Source organism: Artemia sp. Qi Xiang Cuo, chromosome 7 (assembly GCF_049724085.1).
Source record: "Artemia sp. Qi Xiang Cuo chromosome 7, ASM4972408v1, whole genome shotgun sequence".
NCBI classification, from domain to species: domain Eukaryota; kingdom Metazoa; phylum Arthropoda; class Branchiopoda; order Anostraca; family Artemiidae; genus Artemia; species Artemia sp. Qi Xiang Cuo.
Window position 1 is genome coordinate 65,167,162 of NC_142800.1, and position 16,018 is coordinate 65,183,179.

At 32.4% G+C, this 16,018-nt stretch overlaps 2 protein-coding genes across 4 annotated transcripts in view; one reads left to right on the forward strand and one right to left on the reverse strand.

Moving 5' to 3' along the window:
• The window catches only part of LOC148950602 (uncharacterized), a 47,370-nt gene extending 39,624 nt beyond the window's left edge, over positions 1 to 7,746 (forward strand). For all 3 annotated transcript variants that reach the window (XM_089092505.1, XM_089092506.1, XM_089092504.1), the window contains 2 exons: positions 518 to 688; positions 4,475 to 7,746. In XM_089092505.1, the coding sequence (XP_088948631.1) occupies positions 518 to 688; positions 4,475 to 5,178 (875 nt within the window). In that variant the 3' untranslated portion in view covers positions 5,179 to 7,746. The remainder of the gene's footprint in view (positions 1 to 517; positions 689 to 4,474) is intronic.
• A 108-nt stretch (positions 7,747 to 7,854) lies between these two features.
• Positions 7,855 to 15,693, reverse strand: LOC148950603 (uncharacterized). The gene is made up of 2 exons (XM_089092507.1): positions 15,551 to 15,693; positions 7,855 to 8,265 (listed from the first exon to the last, which is right to left on the reverse strand). Exons 1-2 carry the CDS (start codon positions 15,557 to 15,559, stop codon positions 7,924 to 7,926), a joined length of 351 nt encoding a protein of 116 aa, XP_088948633.1. The 5' UTR covers positions 15,560 to 15,693; the 3' UTR covers positions 7,855 to 7,923.
• Between the last annotated feature and the right edge of the window lie 325 nt (positions 15,694 to 16,018).

Genomic DNA, 16,018 nt, shown 5'->3' on the forward strand with positions numbered 1-16,018 from the left:
TATATATATATATATATATATATATATATATATATATATATATATATATATATATATATATATATATATATATATATATATACAATTAAGTTTACTTAAAGAGGACTTGTACTTATATGCTTTAAAACATATTCTACAAATCTCACAAAATTTTTAAGATCATTTGTAGTCCCTGAATTGTAGCATCTGAAGCAAGTATATCATAACCAAATTCACTTTCCAAAAAAAAGAAAGACATTGAGGCATTTAGTGCCTCCATTATTGTTTTAGCGAGATTTTGTGTACATTGTCTTTCCCCTTGTTTTTCCTACTAAATAATATTTGGAAGAATTTTCCGGAATTTCCCTTGTTTTTTGCACGGCATAGTACGCTTAATCCTCTATTCTTCCATTTCTGTCATTGTAAGGGTCATTGTGCATTCTCGTAGCTAATGATTATAAAAGGGAAGCAGTTTTTCTTGTCTAGTGAGATTTTTGTTGAATGTGTTTTATGTCCTTTTATTTATACTTTGTTTTAGAAGTTGACGAGACTTTACCAAGTAACAATGAGGAGCTTTTTGACTACCCAAATCTTCTTTTGTCTCCTAAACGTGAAGACGAGCCTTTAAGTACTTTTGGCTGCTTTTCAGTACCATGTAAACTTGAACCTGACACCCAGGAATTGGGTTCGACCTTTTTGGACAATCAAGGTACATCTCAAATATTTGGTTTTTGTAGAATCAAATGTATCATATAATATTTTATTTGGAAAAACTAAGACAGGTTAGACTTTACTAGGACTAGACTAAAAAAAAAAAAAAAAAAAAAAAAAAAAATGAATATAAGACGACAAACGTGTTTATGGCCAGTAAATGAAAGCGAAGAGAGAAAAAAAAATGAAACGAATATTTCGCCCGTATAACAACAAGGCGTCTTCAGCGTAGAAAAAAACAACAACAAAAAAGTATATATAAAACTAAAATAGACTAACATAAAATATATGATATACGATTACTGACTTTTACTATTGGTAGCTACCTTCATGAAACCACAAAAGTAACTTTCTTTTTATACGCTGAAGACGCCTTGTTGTATACGGGCGAAATATTCGTTTCATTTTTTTGTTTCTCTTCGTTTTCATTTACTGGCCATAGACCCGTTTGTCGTCTTTATATTCATTTCTTTGTTTTTTCTCATGGCTGGCCAGTTCGGCTTTAGATCTTTTATAGGACTAGACTAATATTAAAATGGAACTTTTCTCATATCTATTTCCAATGTGCTGCGCATTTCAAAGCTGCTTTCAAGGTCTAGCCAGAACGTCGGGTACACCTTACAGGAAGCTTCCACTTTATTCAAATGAGAAATAAAAGTAATAAAAATAAAATAAAAGTAAAAAAAAAAACGATTGTTTTATGTAATAAAGACGCAATTTGAGATTTAATTCTAATGTATTCAAAACCAATCAGGTAAAAAGAGGGTATTAATTCTTCAGTTAGTTTTGTTTGATTTGTCTATCTTTGTTTAATGTTAAATTTGTTAAGTTGTCATTAATTCAATCTAATCCCAGAGTATCATGGACGTAATTTGATCATTTATTAGGTTTTATTATTTGTTTCACTCTGTTGTAAGCTCAGTGTTCACAAAGCAAATCTACACAGTTAAACAATATTATTCATATCATTTTCTATTCAGTTTTAAAGCAATGAAGGAGGGTGGTAAGGAGATTTCAAGGCCACTGAGTAGTGGATGTAGTTTGGCTTCTGAAAGACAGTCAAAGAAAGTGGTAGAATAGCAATCTTTAGTTTATTTGAAATCAAGCATAAAACTGAAAAAAAAAAATTCTAGGAGAAATTTCCTCCAAGCACCTTGACCTTACCGTGAAAACTGTAAAGGGCTCACATGGGAATATGTATTGCCTCAAAATAGTTAAAAATAGTTTAATTGAAAGGCAATACCACTTTTATTTTGATTAAGAAATATTAAATAACTGCTGCAAAGCAAAAACTAAAATTAAGGAAAAAAAAAAATATTCTTGATCAGCCAAATTAAACTACACAACTCTTTGGCTCTTTTTCCGTTGTCATTTGAAACTTAGTGCATCTCTTTAAAATTCCTTTTTGAGCAGCATAATGTTTTGCATAATATAATACAATATAGTATTATGCATAACATAGTATAATAATACGCATTGTTGTAGCGATTGCTGCAGCTTAGTAAAGAGCAAACCGCGACTCTGTCGCGGTTTCCTCTTATAGAAATTGTCATCATTTAACCCTCCCCTGCCCTTTCTTGAAAATAGGAGAACCACTTTTCTGCATTGGTAGCGTAGACCGTAGCTCACTAGAGACGTTCTTATAGTTGATTGTCCCTCTTCAACTTTTATCTAATTTTTACAATCTTGATATAATTTGATAGCTGAAAGTCAGTTTTACCCATTCATCCAAGCACACTATCGAAGTCTACTTTGAATTTTTCGTAGTGAAAAACGGGTTGAAAGGATGTGAATATAGGTAAGAATTTCCAATTTTAGGTAATTCTCTGTTGAAAAGTCTGAGTAATGTTTCGTACTGATGAATAATTGATCTAAAAATAATTAGTCTGACTATATAAATATCCTGTTCGCTTGGTGCAATTCACATCTGAAGGCTTGTCGCAAAATTGCATCTTTGAAGGGAAACATAAGCCCTGGGTCTAATAGAGTATTTAAAATTTAGTTCTTATTTCCATTTTTTTTTATGAACTTGTTATTTATAGCGCCAAAATAAAGTGCAAAGTGTCAAAAAAAAGTGATGTCAGTTATTATGCTTTCTACTGTCGCCCTGATCTCGTGCGTATATAGAATTTTTACAAAAGGTGCAATGTAAGCAAAATTGCTGAATATTCTTTTTCTGAGTTAAATAGCCAAAGAGAATATGCACATTTCCTAAAACCAGTTTTTCTGTCCTATTATGCTTTGCTTAGAACCTCCTTGTGACCATATGTGTCTCTTCTTTAGTCTTCTAAACATTCCTGACCTGAATTTTTGAACTGAAATTTATGGTAAAAAAATTTATGGTAATATGGTAAAAAAAAGTTCGCTTGAATGAATTTCTAAAGAAAAAAAAGTCATTAACAAGAAGAAAAAACTCAAGAAGAAGAAAAGACGAAAACATTTATAGCTAGAGAAAAAGCAAAAATGCAATGCAAATATTTTCGCCTAGACCTCTGCTCAGCAGTCCTCAGTCAAAGATTGAAGAATAATAAAAGACTGTAAACAACTAAAACAAATAAAAACAAACCCTAAAAAAACAAACACTAAAATGAGTGGAAACGGTGATAGGGTAATTGACGTCCAGGGGTTCCAGTTAAACGGTGAAAGGGTAACTGAATAAAGAACCCGATATTGAATGGCGATTTACTGAACGTAGCATTCAGTAGCTTAAATAAATTACAGACAACTGCGGGAAGGATAACACCAGCCATACTGGGGAGTGGTGTTCTGTCAGTCATCCCTACATTGGTAAATTTCACCTACAATTGGGAGAGAGTTTGTTGGAATACAAATCCTCAATCGACAAAGCCATGAAGATACGCCAAAGGCCCGACAATTTTTATTTGGCCTTGACCCAACACGCGTACGACAACCCACATGATTTATTTTGTTTCAAAATACCTCCACGATTGCCTTTGTTAGAGGTCTATTGTAAGTTTTCAGAGAGGCAGTCAAAGTTAAGAGGTACATACACCGAAAATTAGCCATTAATAGAGATACCGGATAAACCTATTTGAGCCACATTTATAATGAACTTAATAATAAAGATTTCTCTCTTTTAAATTATAATATTTGGCAAGCTAATAGAATGGTAGATAATACCAGACCTGGTAAGCGATTGGCTTTTAAAAAGGCATCAAATAAAATGAGCTCAGATTTAGTTTTTGAACTGCCATTCAATATCGGATTTTTCATACAGTAACACTCTCACTGTTGCATTGAAAGGGTCTATTTTCATTTTAGTGGTTGGTTTTACGGTTTGTTTTATTTATTTTCGTGGTTGTTTTTACGGTTTATTTTATTTATTTTAGTGGTTTATTGTCTTTTATTATTCTTCTATTTTCCTTTTTTCTCTTCTTGCCATGCTTAGCCAGTGTGGTCTTGAAAACTATTTACGAAAATAATTAACGTGGAAAGAGTAAAAAAAGACCTTTCAGTATACAAATATGTTTCTAGATAAAAAATGAAACGCTGAAAAGCTTATGATGATTTTTAAAACTCCATGCGACTTTCAATGTTTAAAACTGATAAAGATATTTTCCTTATTATTCCAATTCTAGTTGTTCTATGAACTGAAACTAATTTTAAGTTTCATTCTATCCTTTTGTTTAATTCAAAAGTGTTAGGCAAATCCCAACAGGTAATAGTTGTTGAATACTCATTTTTTCTTTGAAATTGCTTTAATGTTTATTTATAGAGTTTTTTAAAACTTTATTTAATTTTAATAAAATAATCTTTACTATAGAGATGATGAATTCCACTGTATGCAGTTCTGATGATGTGAATCAACCGGAACTCAGAGAGCCGAAGCTGATCGTTTCGGTGAAAAATCAGACAGAGAATGCTATTGAGGAATCAACAGCTGGTGTTGGTATTGGGATGTTGTGTCCTAGAACATATCAAAGACTATATACAGGAGGAAAACGATACAAATGTGATGTATGTGAAAAGTCCTTCTCTCGATCAGGCAATCGCAATAAGCATAAAAGGTTACACACAGGTGAAAAACCGTTTAAATGTGGTGTATGTAAGAAAGACTTTTATGAATCAGGCAATTTGAAAAGGCATGAAAGAATACATATAGGAGAAAGACCATATAAATGTAATGTATGTAAAAAATTCTTTTCCCAATCAAGCCATTTGAAAATGCACCAAAAAGGACATAAAGGAGAGAAACCGTTCAAATGTAATGCATGTGACAAATGTTTTTCTCAATTACACTGTTTGATTGCGCACCAAAGAGTGCATACGGGTGAGAAACCATTTGTTTGTGATGTATGTAACAAATGTTTTTCTCAATCACCCAGTTTGAATAAGCACCAATTACTGCATACGGGTAAGAAACCGTTTGAATGTGATGTATGTAAGAAATGCTTTGCTGTTTCAAGCTATTTGAAAAAGCACCAAAGAGTTCATGCAGGTAAGGGACCATGTGAAGAAGCCAGCTAGTTTCTACACTTAGAGCAACAACTTCTGACAGAATTGTGTACAGAAGGAGACGTGATGAAGGATTAAAGCTGTTCCATGCAATTCAATTTCCAGACCTGAACTGGTGGATTGCTTCTGTGAAATTTATGTATAATGCAGGTGTTTATGTATAATGCAGTTATTTGACAAGTGATTTTTTCTTATTAAATAACCCATGCATTTGCAAAACCAAACGCAACCTGTACCACTATAAATACAGAAAGGAGTACAGTCTCAGCCCTTGTTATATATTATTAGCATTTTAACGACCAAATGTATTGTTATCTGCCATTTTTGGAGATTATGAATTGCAATTGAGTTATGGAATACACCCTAGAGCTTTCTAATATAATAGATTTTTGTCACCGTTACAGATTTTACCCTAGTCTACCTCTTTTGTTTTCGAATACCTGAGGAGGATAATATGGGAAACACAGATATTTCCTGATAAAGAAAACCTTTGCTCTTTTTTTCTTGTATCGGTTATATAAATGAATAATTAATTGCCTTTTTCAAGTATTTTTCTTATGCGCTTGGCAGTATTTTGTGACGGAGCTCAATGTTTTTTCTCTTATTTTAAATGGCTTGTTTGATTTCAATCTCTTATAATAGTTCATTGTTTTGTCTGAATATAATCAAATTTTGTATAATCAATATATCGCTTGTGAAGACATATTCGTCCATCTCAAGTTGGCCACGAGAACAACTGCGAATTAAAATTTTGCAAAAATCTTCTGCTACAAGTTTGTAATGGAATTGAGTAAAAAAAAAGTCAAGGTCTTTTGTGATCAATGTTCGATTGTTACTTCACTTCTGAAACACAAGTTAAAAGGTCCGAAGTAGTTTGATCGTAATTCTTTGTTGTGAGTACTTAAGTACTAAAATTGTATAGATACGTATTGTGTATATAGCGTTTCCGTTTTTTCATGCTATTTTCTTTTATACTGGACCTATTTAGCCGTGTTCATCATTTTTTTATATTCATAATGTTTGTTGGATGTGAAGCACACTATCAATCATTGACTTGATAGTTTAACTCGATACTTTTGTATATATATATATATATATATATATATACGTATATATATATATATATATATATATATATATATATATATATATATATTCATTTTATTCATAAATGAAAATGCAATATGATCTAAGAAATTTTTGAAAGCTCATGTAATGTTTCGTCTGAACTCTTTACTCACAGGTTCCTGATTCAGTCATTGTGCCAGTGAACTGAAATTCAGGTTTAGTTAGTTATGGCAGGCTCTTTTTCATCTTTGTTTTTGAGCAGTTTTTTTCCGTGAATTTCATTGGGATATCTGAATTCCTTGCCATTCAAGTGAAAGACCTAAATATTTTTTTTTAGCGGGTACTTACAACCACACAATTGTCACGTAATTAGATATTTTCCAGTGAATATGTGACCACCTAAAAACAAATGTACCACATCTGGCAACACTTTGGGTACCTCTTCATTCCCGGTACCCCGTTCGTGATCCTATAGGATTGCGATCGCCAGGTTGTGGAAGGTGACCTAATGCATTGTCTTTTAATTGTCTTTGCATTGTCTCTTATCTGGAAACTTATCCAAGTATACAAATTTTGCTGGCTTCATGAATTTCATACAATGCGGTTTATTTTAGAATTGTACAAGAATGTTTAGCCTAGTTGTTTCACAGGTTTATTGTGTGCTGAGCCTGCAATTCCTTCCCATAATACAAGTGATGGTGTTTTTTCCTTGCACCTAGAGCCACAGCTTCCCGTTTGTATTTTTCTGTTTAGTATAGAGGCTTAAATTTTTTTTATTAATTATTTATTTAATTAAGTAATTAGATAATTTAAGTCATTATTCAAGGAGCTTAATTTTATAATTGAAAATGCAATAGTTTAAGTAATCTTGTTGAAACCATCGATGATCCCCGTATATTTAGGAAAACCATTAATGAACTTTTTTGTAAACTTTGAATTTTGATTTTTTTTTATTTTTTTTTTATTTATTTGTATCAAGAATTCTGTTGTTATATAGTTTCCTTCAAATAGAAATTATTAGTTGTTTTCACATATCTATTGATTATTTTGGTGGCATTATTGGTGTTGGTGGCAATGTATTCTTTCGTGTTTTTTTCTTCTTTTTTTTCAGTGACTTATTTCCTCACTTTGCCCACGAATAAGCACTGATTTTTAGGGGAAGTAAAAATGTTTCCTTACGTTATTTATGCATTTTATTAATAAATATATTTTTAATAATATAATTCTTCAAGTCGGTAGCTTCTAGCCAATCAATAAGGTTCAGCTCTGAACACAACGGCTTATGAATCTTGAGACCAAAGAAGCATTTCTCATACTGCAATCAGTAGATTTTAATAAAAGTGTGACAAATTTTATATAACAGTATTGGTAAATCCGCTATGATTTTCACATGGTTGAGGGGATAGCGTTGAAACTTTCTAAAAAGGATTTTAAGGGGGGAGTAAGGGGAGCTCGAATTTAATTTTTTCGCGGAGAGGAGTATAAGAATGTCTTCCTGTTCCTCTTTTAAAGCCAGTCGTCCGAGAAACTCTGGTGCTTGTAATAGAATGATGAGTAAAAACTACTGATAACTGACAAAATGCAAAAAAACCTAAGCGAATATGTAAAAACAAAAATGAGTCATTCATAAAAAACTTAATTAGATATAAATTAGTATCAAAACATCAATTTTTAAACGATAGTTCAACTTTACCCCCAATATCTGTGCCGATTAGGTTGGTATCTATAGTTAGGATATCCGTATCTTTGGTAATCTAAGTTACTCCTGTACGCTAAGTATGGATAGGGATTAGCACCAGTTTCTGCACCTTTCAGATCTTCGATTTGATCTTTCTCACGAACAGCTTCAGAGGCTTCTCTTCTTAGCCTGTAAACACGAGTATGCAATGGATAACTGTGGTCTGCTTCGTGACCATTCAATCCTTGAAGAGGAAATATCTTTGAGTCAATGCTTCCCACTGCAGCCGCTGATTTCCCGAAAGCTATTTCTTGTCCTATTACTGTTGTGATGCCAAGTGAAACAAAAAGAATCTAAAAAATATATTAACTTAAATTTTTTGGCTTTGTAGCCCTTATTCCACCGGCTTTAGGGGGAACATGTCATCCCCAGAGGCATGATTATTGGAGCTTTGGACTGTTTAGAACAAAATGCCCGTCTCTAAATTTCGATCGGAGTTGATGATAGGAGGACAACTAAGAAGGGCACAGGAGGGGTTTGCTTAGCCTACAGTCCCTTTTGGATCTTCAAAATAACCTAGAACTTTCAATTTCCAATCGAATGAGCCGTTTTCAAAGTTTCTCAGACAATTGCTTCCATATGAAGGGGTCTGGAGAAAATAAAATAAGTAACATGGAAGCCACTTCGCTCTTTAAATTGGCAGCGCTACTATGCTACCTATGATAATACTTAAATTCCAAAAGCACATATGATAAATAAGCTCTTTTTGTTGGAGTATAGCTGTCGAAAAGTTAATTTTGTATTTGAAGAATCGGGTGTTAAATGTACAGAAATTAAATATTTTTTTTTCAGGTGAAAGTAAAGACAAACATTAAAACTTAAAACGAGCTGAAATTATCATGGTTGCCCTATTCGCAGAAACCTATTAAAGAGCAAATTTACCCCATAGTAACCAAAATGTAAAAACGTTTTTTGAAAAGAACTGACGAAAAATACACCAATGGAATCACAACTGCTGAAAAGCCCATACAGAAAACTAACAGCTCCCATTTGAAACAACAAGGAAATAATCCATGTGTAGCGCCGATGTGGCCTTTTTTTTTCTTGCTTCTGCTTTTTTTTTCACCGCTATCGGGGATTGAAACATTGTAGAGAGTTGTTTAAGAGCTCATTTGAAAGGAAATTACAACGTGCTTTGAAGTAGCGAAATCTTAGAAAAATCCGAACATTTTCTCTTGTAAATTCTAGCTGTTCAGTAGGGAGGTGGACTGGATCTTTTTTTTACACTCCAGAAACAACTTATACATCCTGGCCATATGAAAATCCTGCATTTTTCCATTTTAATGAATAATGGTTTTACTCAAATAGACAAGCTTTAGAGATACTTATAATCATTGGCTCTCATGGGCGCCGGCAGGGGGGGGATGCCCCCTAGAAATTTGGGGCTATAAAGCAATTATAAGGAAACCAAAGGAAAGAGAGCAGAATAGGGAAAAAATTCGTCTTACCCCATTGTTGGCTGCCTGCCAATAGATTTTCACCCTTAATAAGGTAGATATAGATTCTAGTTTGTGACTAAGTGACCTATTTCCAGTTTTCCACAAACATTTTTTCTATATGATTTGGTTGGAGTAAAAAAAAAAAAAATCAAATTCTTCATAGTAATGAATGGTAAGTAATTAACGATCCTTGTCAATAACGAAAGTATAAAAGCCTAACTATTAATAACATTAAGTCAAAGAACCAGCTTTTTATGGTGATCCTAAATATGCATTTGTTTATTTGTAATTGGTGCAGCTATTAGTACACAATAAAGTTCGTATATTTATGGAAAACAAAAAAAAAACTTAATAAGGGTCAATTTCGGTAGAAATATGCCGTCAACTTGTGCTTGCATTGCAAGAGTACCCATGAGCTGATATATGAAGTCACTATAATCAGAAATGTTTCCCCAGAACGGAATGCTGGGAATTTCTGTATTTCCCCCTGAACGTATACGTTTTTTGTGTTTTATCATCATTTATTTATTATTTTTTCACGAGTGATTATATTTATCTATTTGTCACTTTGAAAAAAGTGACTTTTTACAAACACTGAGTCTAAAGATATTAAATATTTTGCTGTTTAATAACCAATTTCAAAACTGTCGATATTGTTAAAAAATATCCATCCAACACTTTGGCATTGCTCAAAACAATTGAACGCTTGGAGTTTATATCTTAGTTGTTTTTTTTTTTAAGTAGGCTATTGTTTTACGTATTTTTTGTAATTACTTAATTTTTTCATTTTTATATATTTTTACTTTAATTGACATACTTTTTTCATTGCCTTTAGAAAAATGTTTGTCACTAAGCTTCATTAAATAAAAAAACAAGTTTTTTCAAACGAAAGTAAGGAGGAACATTGAAAATTAAAACGAACAGAAATTATTACGTATATGAGGGGGGTTTCCCCCTCTTCAACATCTCTCTCTTGACGCTACAGTTTTTTGACACTTTAAAACAAGTTACTTATTGTTCTAATTAAATGACCCTTGTTTTTCAGGAGTCGTTTTTAAAGAATTGGGACAACATTTAAAATTTAGCGTAAAGAGATAGGTGTTGAGGAGCAAGCAACCCCCTCACATACCTAGTAATTTCTGTTAGTTTTAAGTTTTAATGATGCTCCTTACTTCCAGTTGAAAAAACTTGTTTTTTTATTTAATTTCTGATCGTTTTTTAAATAACGCCAGGATATCTGGCTCCGTCTCCATAGGAAAATCCCCCTTGCCATAGAAATATCCTCTGGACAATCCAATCCTGGCAAAAATTTACCCCGGACAATTACGTTTAACATCTCCACGCGTAAAATGGAATCGGTAAAGAGAAAGCAAGAAATATAAAGAAATTTCGTAAAGGAATTCTGGCAAATTCACGCAGTGTAAAATTTCCCCTGAAAAGTTCACCCCTGGAAACTTCCCTCTCCATGGAAAACTCTCCACGTGCAAAATCCTCCCAGCAGAAAATTTGTCCTCCCCTTCCCACCCAAAAAATATATGCATACTTCCAGAAACTTCCAGAACTTGATAAGAGGGATGTTCACCAACCAAAAGGAAATATGTTAATACTACTGCTGCTGCTAGTACTAGTGCTATTACTATTAATACAACTAAAAGTACTACTCATTCTAATACTACCGCTATGACTACTATTAAAACTATGTCTAAAGATATGAAGGTGAAATTTTCAGGGAATATTGAATGGGGAAGGTGAATTAAAACACGTCTGTACGCAGGTTGTCAAAAGGGTGTATCGCAATACATTAGAAACATTTTGGTGTGTGAAGTTGAAACAAAGAGGGCTTGCTGTGAGGGATGTTGCTGTGAGGAAACCAACCAAAAGACAATATTTGTATCCTAATGTTACTGCTTCAGCTCAGACTACTACTACTGATACTACTGCCACTGTTATTAATACTATTACTACTACTAAAGCTACTTTTGCTGCCAGTATTGTTTCTACTGCTACTACTATGATTGCCGCTACTATTACTACTGGTACTACTACTACTGCTACTAAAACTAAGTGTATTAAGGCGAAAAATTCGGGGAATACTTAAACTGTATTGCATTAAATCGAAACAAACAATGCCCCTACTGGTTGTCAAGAGGACGTATCCGCAATGCTTCAGGAGCGGTTTATGGTATTAAGTTGAAACTTTTAGCGTGTGCTGAAGGCGGTTTATGGTATTAAGTTGAAAGTTTCAGCGTGTGCTGACAGGGATGTTGAAGAAAACCAAAGGTGTTGTGTGCATACTTCTACTACTGCTACTACAACTATTGCTTATACGAAAGCTAAGGGTATTAAGGTGAAGATTTCAAGGAATATTTAGGTCGATGTTGAAGTAAATCAAAACGAACTATGAACATGCACGTAGATTGTCAAAATGGTAACACAGCAATATCTCAAGAACAGCTTACATTATTAAGTTAGACCTTTCATGGTAAGTTGTGGGGATTTGGACTAGTAATAATAATTTATTTATAACCCACTTTTATACAAAACAAGCGATGACGCTAAGGGTATTAAGCTGAAACTTTTAGGGAATGTTTAGGGGGAATTTCGGTCAAACAGAAAGACTATCTGTATGTAGGTTTTGAAAGGGGCATGTAATCAATAGCGTAGGCGGAATCACTCTATAATAGATAGCAATATCATTGAAACTTTTAAAGAAACTAATTAAATTGGAAATTAAAAGTTGTAATACCTTTTTTAAGAATCAAAAGTGATTGGAGGGCGAGCAGCCCAATCTAAAGTCCATTAATTTTACGAAGACATCCCATCAAAATTTTGAGATAGACATTTTGTTCAGCATAGTTGAACGGTCCAGTAACTGCGTGTCTAAGGATATTGGGTGTTTCAACCCCCCAAAGTTATACAATCTGTCCATTATGCTTTAAAACTAAATGTTGCTTTCAAACTAAATCAAAAGGCATTGTATGTATGCTGGTTGCCAATAAGACATCTCAGCAATATCCCAAGAACAATTGACGGCGTTAAGTTGAAACTTTCAGAGCTACTACTATTAGTATCTCTGCACCTACAATTTAAGTAAATCAAAAGAGTCTAAGTGTATCCAGGTTGTCAAAGAGCATAGATATAATTCTTTAGGAAGGGTTTTAAGTTTTATTTTTCAGTTCGACCTGAGAAGGTATAAAACTAATTGAAAACAACATAATTTGTGTCCAGATTTTCAAAACTGTGTTTTTTGTTTAAAATTGTTGAAAAAGTTTTTCCTACATAGAATAACAAGCCAAGCAATGGATTCTTATAGAAAAAAAAAACTCCAAAAGATATAAAACTTTTCTTTTTCCATGAAAAAGACAATGCCAATTAAAAAACGAATATAAATTAATTAAAAAACTTTCTCAATAAAATAGGTCTTTCGAAGAAAAGTAAAGAACCAAAAAATTGAGCAAAAAATTAAACCAAAAATGAGCAGAAATTAAGTCAAATAATCTTCAAAGCGCAAAACTACCATAATTCACCATGAATAAACATATGGTATCTAAAACTAACAAAAAATATTATGAATAACTGAGTCAAAGTAAAAACGAGCAAAAATTAACATGAATAGGGCTGACAACCTCCATGCCTTCTCAAGACTAAAACATATTTTACATTTTACTGAAAATAAAATACCCCCCTTTCTTGCGCTAAAGTTTGACTTTGTGTCCCGCATTCTAAAGAATAACAGCTCAGCCTGGGCTGTTGAACTGGAATAAGTAGTATTTTTAAACCTTTATAAAACCGTAAGGTAAAGAGGGGAGTTGAGGAGGAAGCAGCACCTTCTATATAGAATGATTTCTGTTCGTTTTAAGCATTAATATTGCTCTTTGCTATCATACAAAACTTGTCTTTTCATTTAATTACAAAAAGCATATTCTTTCGTTGCATGTATTGTTATAAAAACTCCCTTTCTTAGAGTTCTGGTTAGTACGTTTGGGATTGGCTCGAGCAATTAGATTTTCACAAGTATTCGAGGCACGAGGGCCGATTCGCTTCTCATGCCAATTTTACTAATCGCCTTTATAACGTGTTTGAAATACATTTTAAGATTAAGCTTGTAATCACATACATTATGCGCTGCTAAAGACATGTAAATACAACTACGAAAAAAGGGATGAAAGTGGAATTGTTGAAAATAAGTCTGATCAGATGATAATGGAGAAAATTTCAAATTTCTGTAGAATAAAGTATATAAATTTTGCCATATAAAATTGTGAACGTGAATTAAAACAGCTATCTTATTGTTATGTTTATAAATGATTTGTATAATTCTCTCTTCCTCCTTCTTAATTCTCTCACATTCTGAAAGAGAATTCTAATTAGTTTGATTAAAAATATTTGGATTTGATTTTTGGGACAAAATTTAAAGTGGACTACCATCAATTATTGCCAAAAATAGCACCAATTGACCAAGCTTTCTTAGCCAAGCTAAATGAAGGCCTTAACCAAGCGAAGTGTCTTACGTACGAAAGTTTTGATAAGGTCTTGTAATTTCATTTTACTGTTAGATGTTCTTATTTTAGAATTGCGTATATTCTATCTTTTGCTTAGAAGAAATATAATGCTAAACGCATTTGATCAAATTTATTTATAGAAAGACTTTTTGTCATTTAAGATCAATTTCATGCAATTCTTGTATTTTTATGGTTCAGTCTCTAGGGGTAACATAATTGATTTTTTAATTCACACAATTTTCTTTAGTCGCAATTTAATCTATGCGCGTTAATAGTTTTTATGAGGGGATGAGTGAAATTTAAGAATATTGCCAAAAATCATACAAACCGCGAAACTATGTGACAACGTTAGAAATTGTTGGAGTTGGAATAATTACAAGGCAATAATAATGATCTTATCAAAGGGATGAGTTTATACCCCCCCCCCCCCATGTATTGGTGTAGTTAAATCTGATTTCAATTTAACTATTAAATGATGAATTAAATTAAGTGGTTATATTTATTGCGTACATTTGGTTTCAATTGAAAATAGATCATAAAAATGTATGTTGTAAACAAATAAAATTTGTTTGAGTTTTATAATGCATTTCAATGTATAATACATTTTGACTTTCGTATTTGTGCATTTAAGAGAATTAAACTAACCGAAAGATTCTAAAAATATTCAAAGAATGTCTAAATTGATTTTTAATCAATGTCTACAGGAATAAACTAATTTAAAAAATATAATAAAATTAAGTGACTAGCTCTAATGAATAAATTTACGTCTCAATTTCGGAAAGTAAATACAATTGACTCCCACATGTGCTCCCAATTCGGTTTGTTAAAGAACCAAATTCGATGAAAGAGTAGAAAAAATAGAAATAATTTTTAATAGTTATTAATCTAAGTAGCAAATTATTTCAAGATGGCTAGGAAAAATTAAGGGGCTAGTAATGTTACACAAATCTGTATCTCAATCTAAAATAGTCAAAAAGAAGATATTTTAAATGAAAGTATTTTTAAGCACAAACATGTATATGCATTTTACATTTGTATTTTAAGGTTTTATGTTATAGTCCTAATGAATATTAGCAGCCCCTTGTCGTCGTGGGTAGCTAGAATAAGAATTTTGAAGTTGTTGTATGGTAAATTAATGAATGGAGAATCGTATGAATGGGGAAATTGAAAAAAAAATTGTTTTTAGGGGAAAGGTTGATAAAATGTACTAGGAGAGAAAAAATTATGTTTGTGATGAATTAGAAAAGCGGAAAGCTATGTAATGTCGAGTAAGAGGTAAGACAGATAGGTAGTAAAGTGAAGGAAATAATAGTGAAATGGGGATAAATTAGATAACAAATAAGCAGGGGGTCTTAGATCAAAAAAAAGAAGAAGAAAGAAACAGGATTGATTTTATTTTATTTTCGGCAGTACGAAAAGAAAACAATAGCCGGTTTGATTCTATCCATTACATGAAGTATCACCAACCCATCATCAAGAAAACGAAAAAGAAGAGGAAACCAGGAAAGGAGGACCAAATAGCGCTGGATAAAAGAAAGAAAAGAAGAAGAATTTAAAATATGCATTAGAAAATGATTTTGTATATTTTCAATATTATAGTCTGTTTTTGAATAAAAAAAACTGTTGTAATCACTTACATATTTCATTCTGATGCCTTTGTTGATATTTCGGAGAGCAAAACTCGACTGAATGATGGTAAAAAACCAGAAAAGTATGAAGTAACTTCAGAAGTCAACTCCGTTAAGTAAGCCGGAGGTTTGCGTAATAAGATCAATGACTTTTATTTTTTACGATATGATGTAACTTTCCTGATGTTATTATAACCAGACAGAAAAATCTAGAAATACAACACATAGCCTATATGTTTTAAACTCTGACAGAAGTGCGTTTGGGTTAAAGCTTTTGTGGCAATGAACAGTAAGTTGGTAATCCATGTCTTGAAAAACTCGTATTTTTAACGGCGATATTATTTACTTAGCATACGCAACGGACCTTTCAAGAATCTTTTCTCTATTGAAGAATTTGAACAAAAAGTCAAACTTTAGTGTAAATTGAGGATTGAGGAGGGGGTAGCCTCTTCATGAACACAATAATTTGTTTTTAGT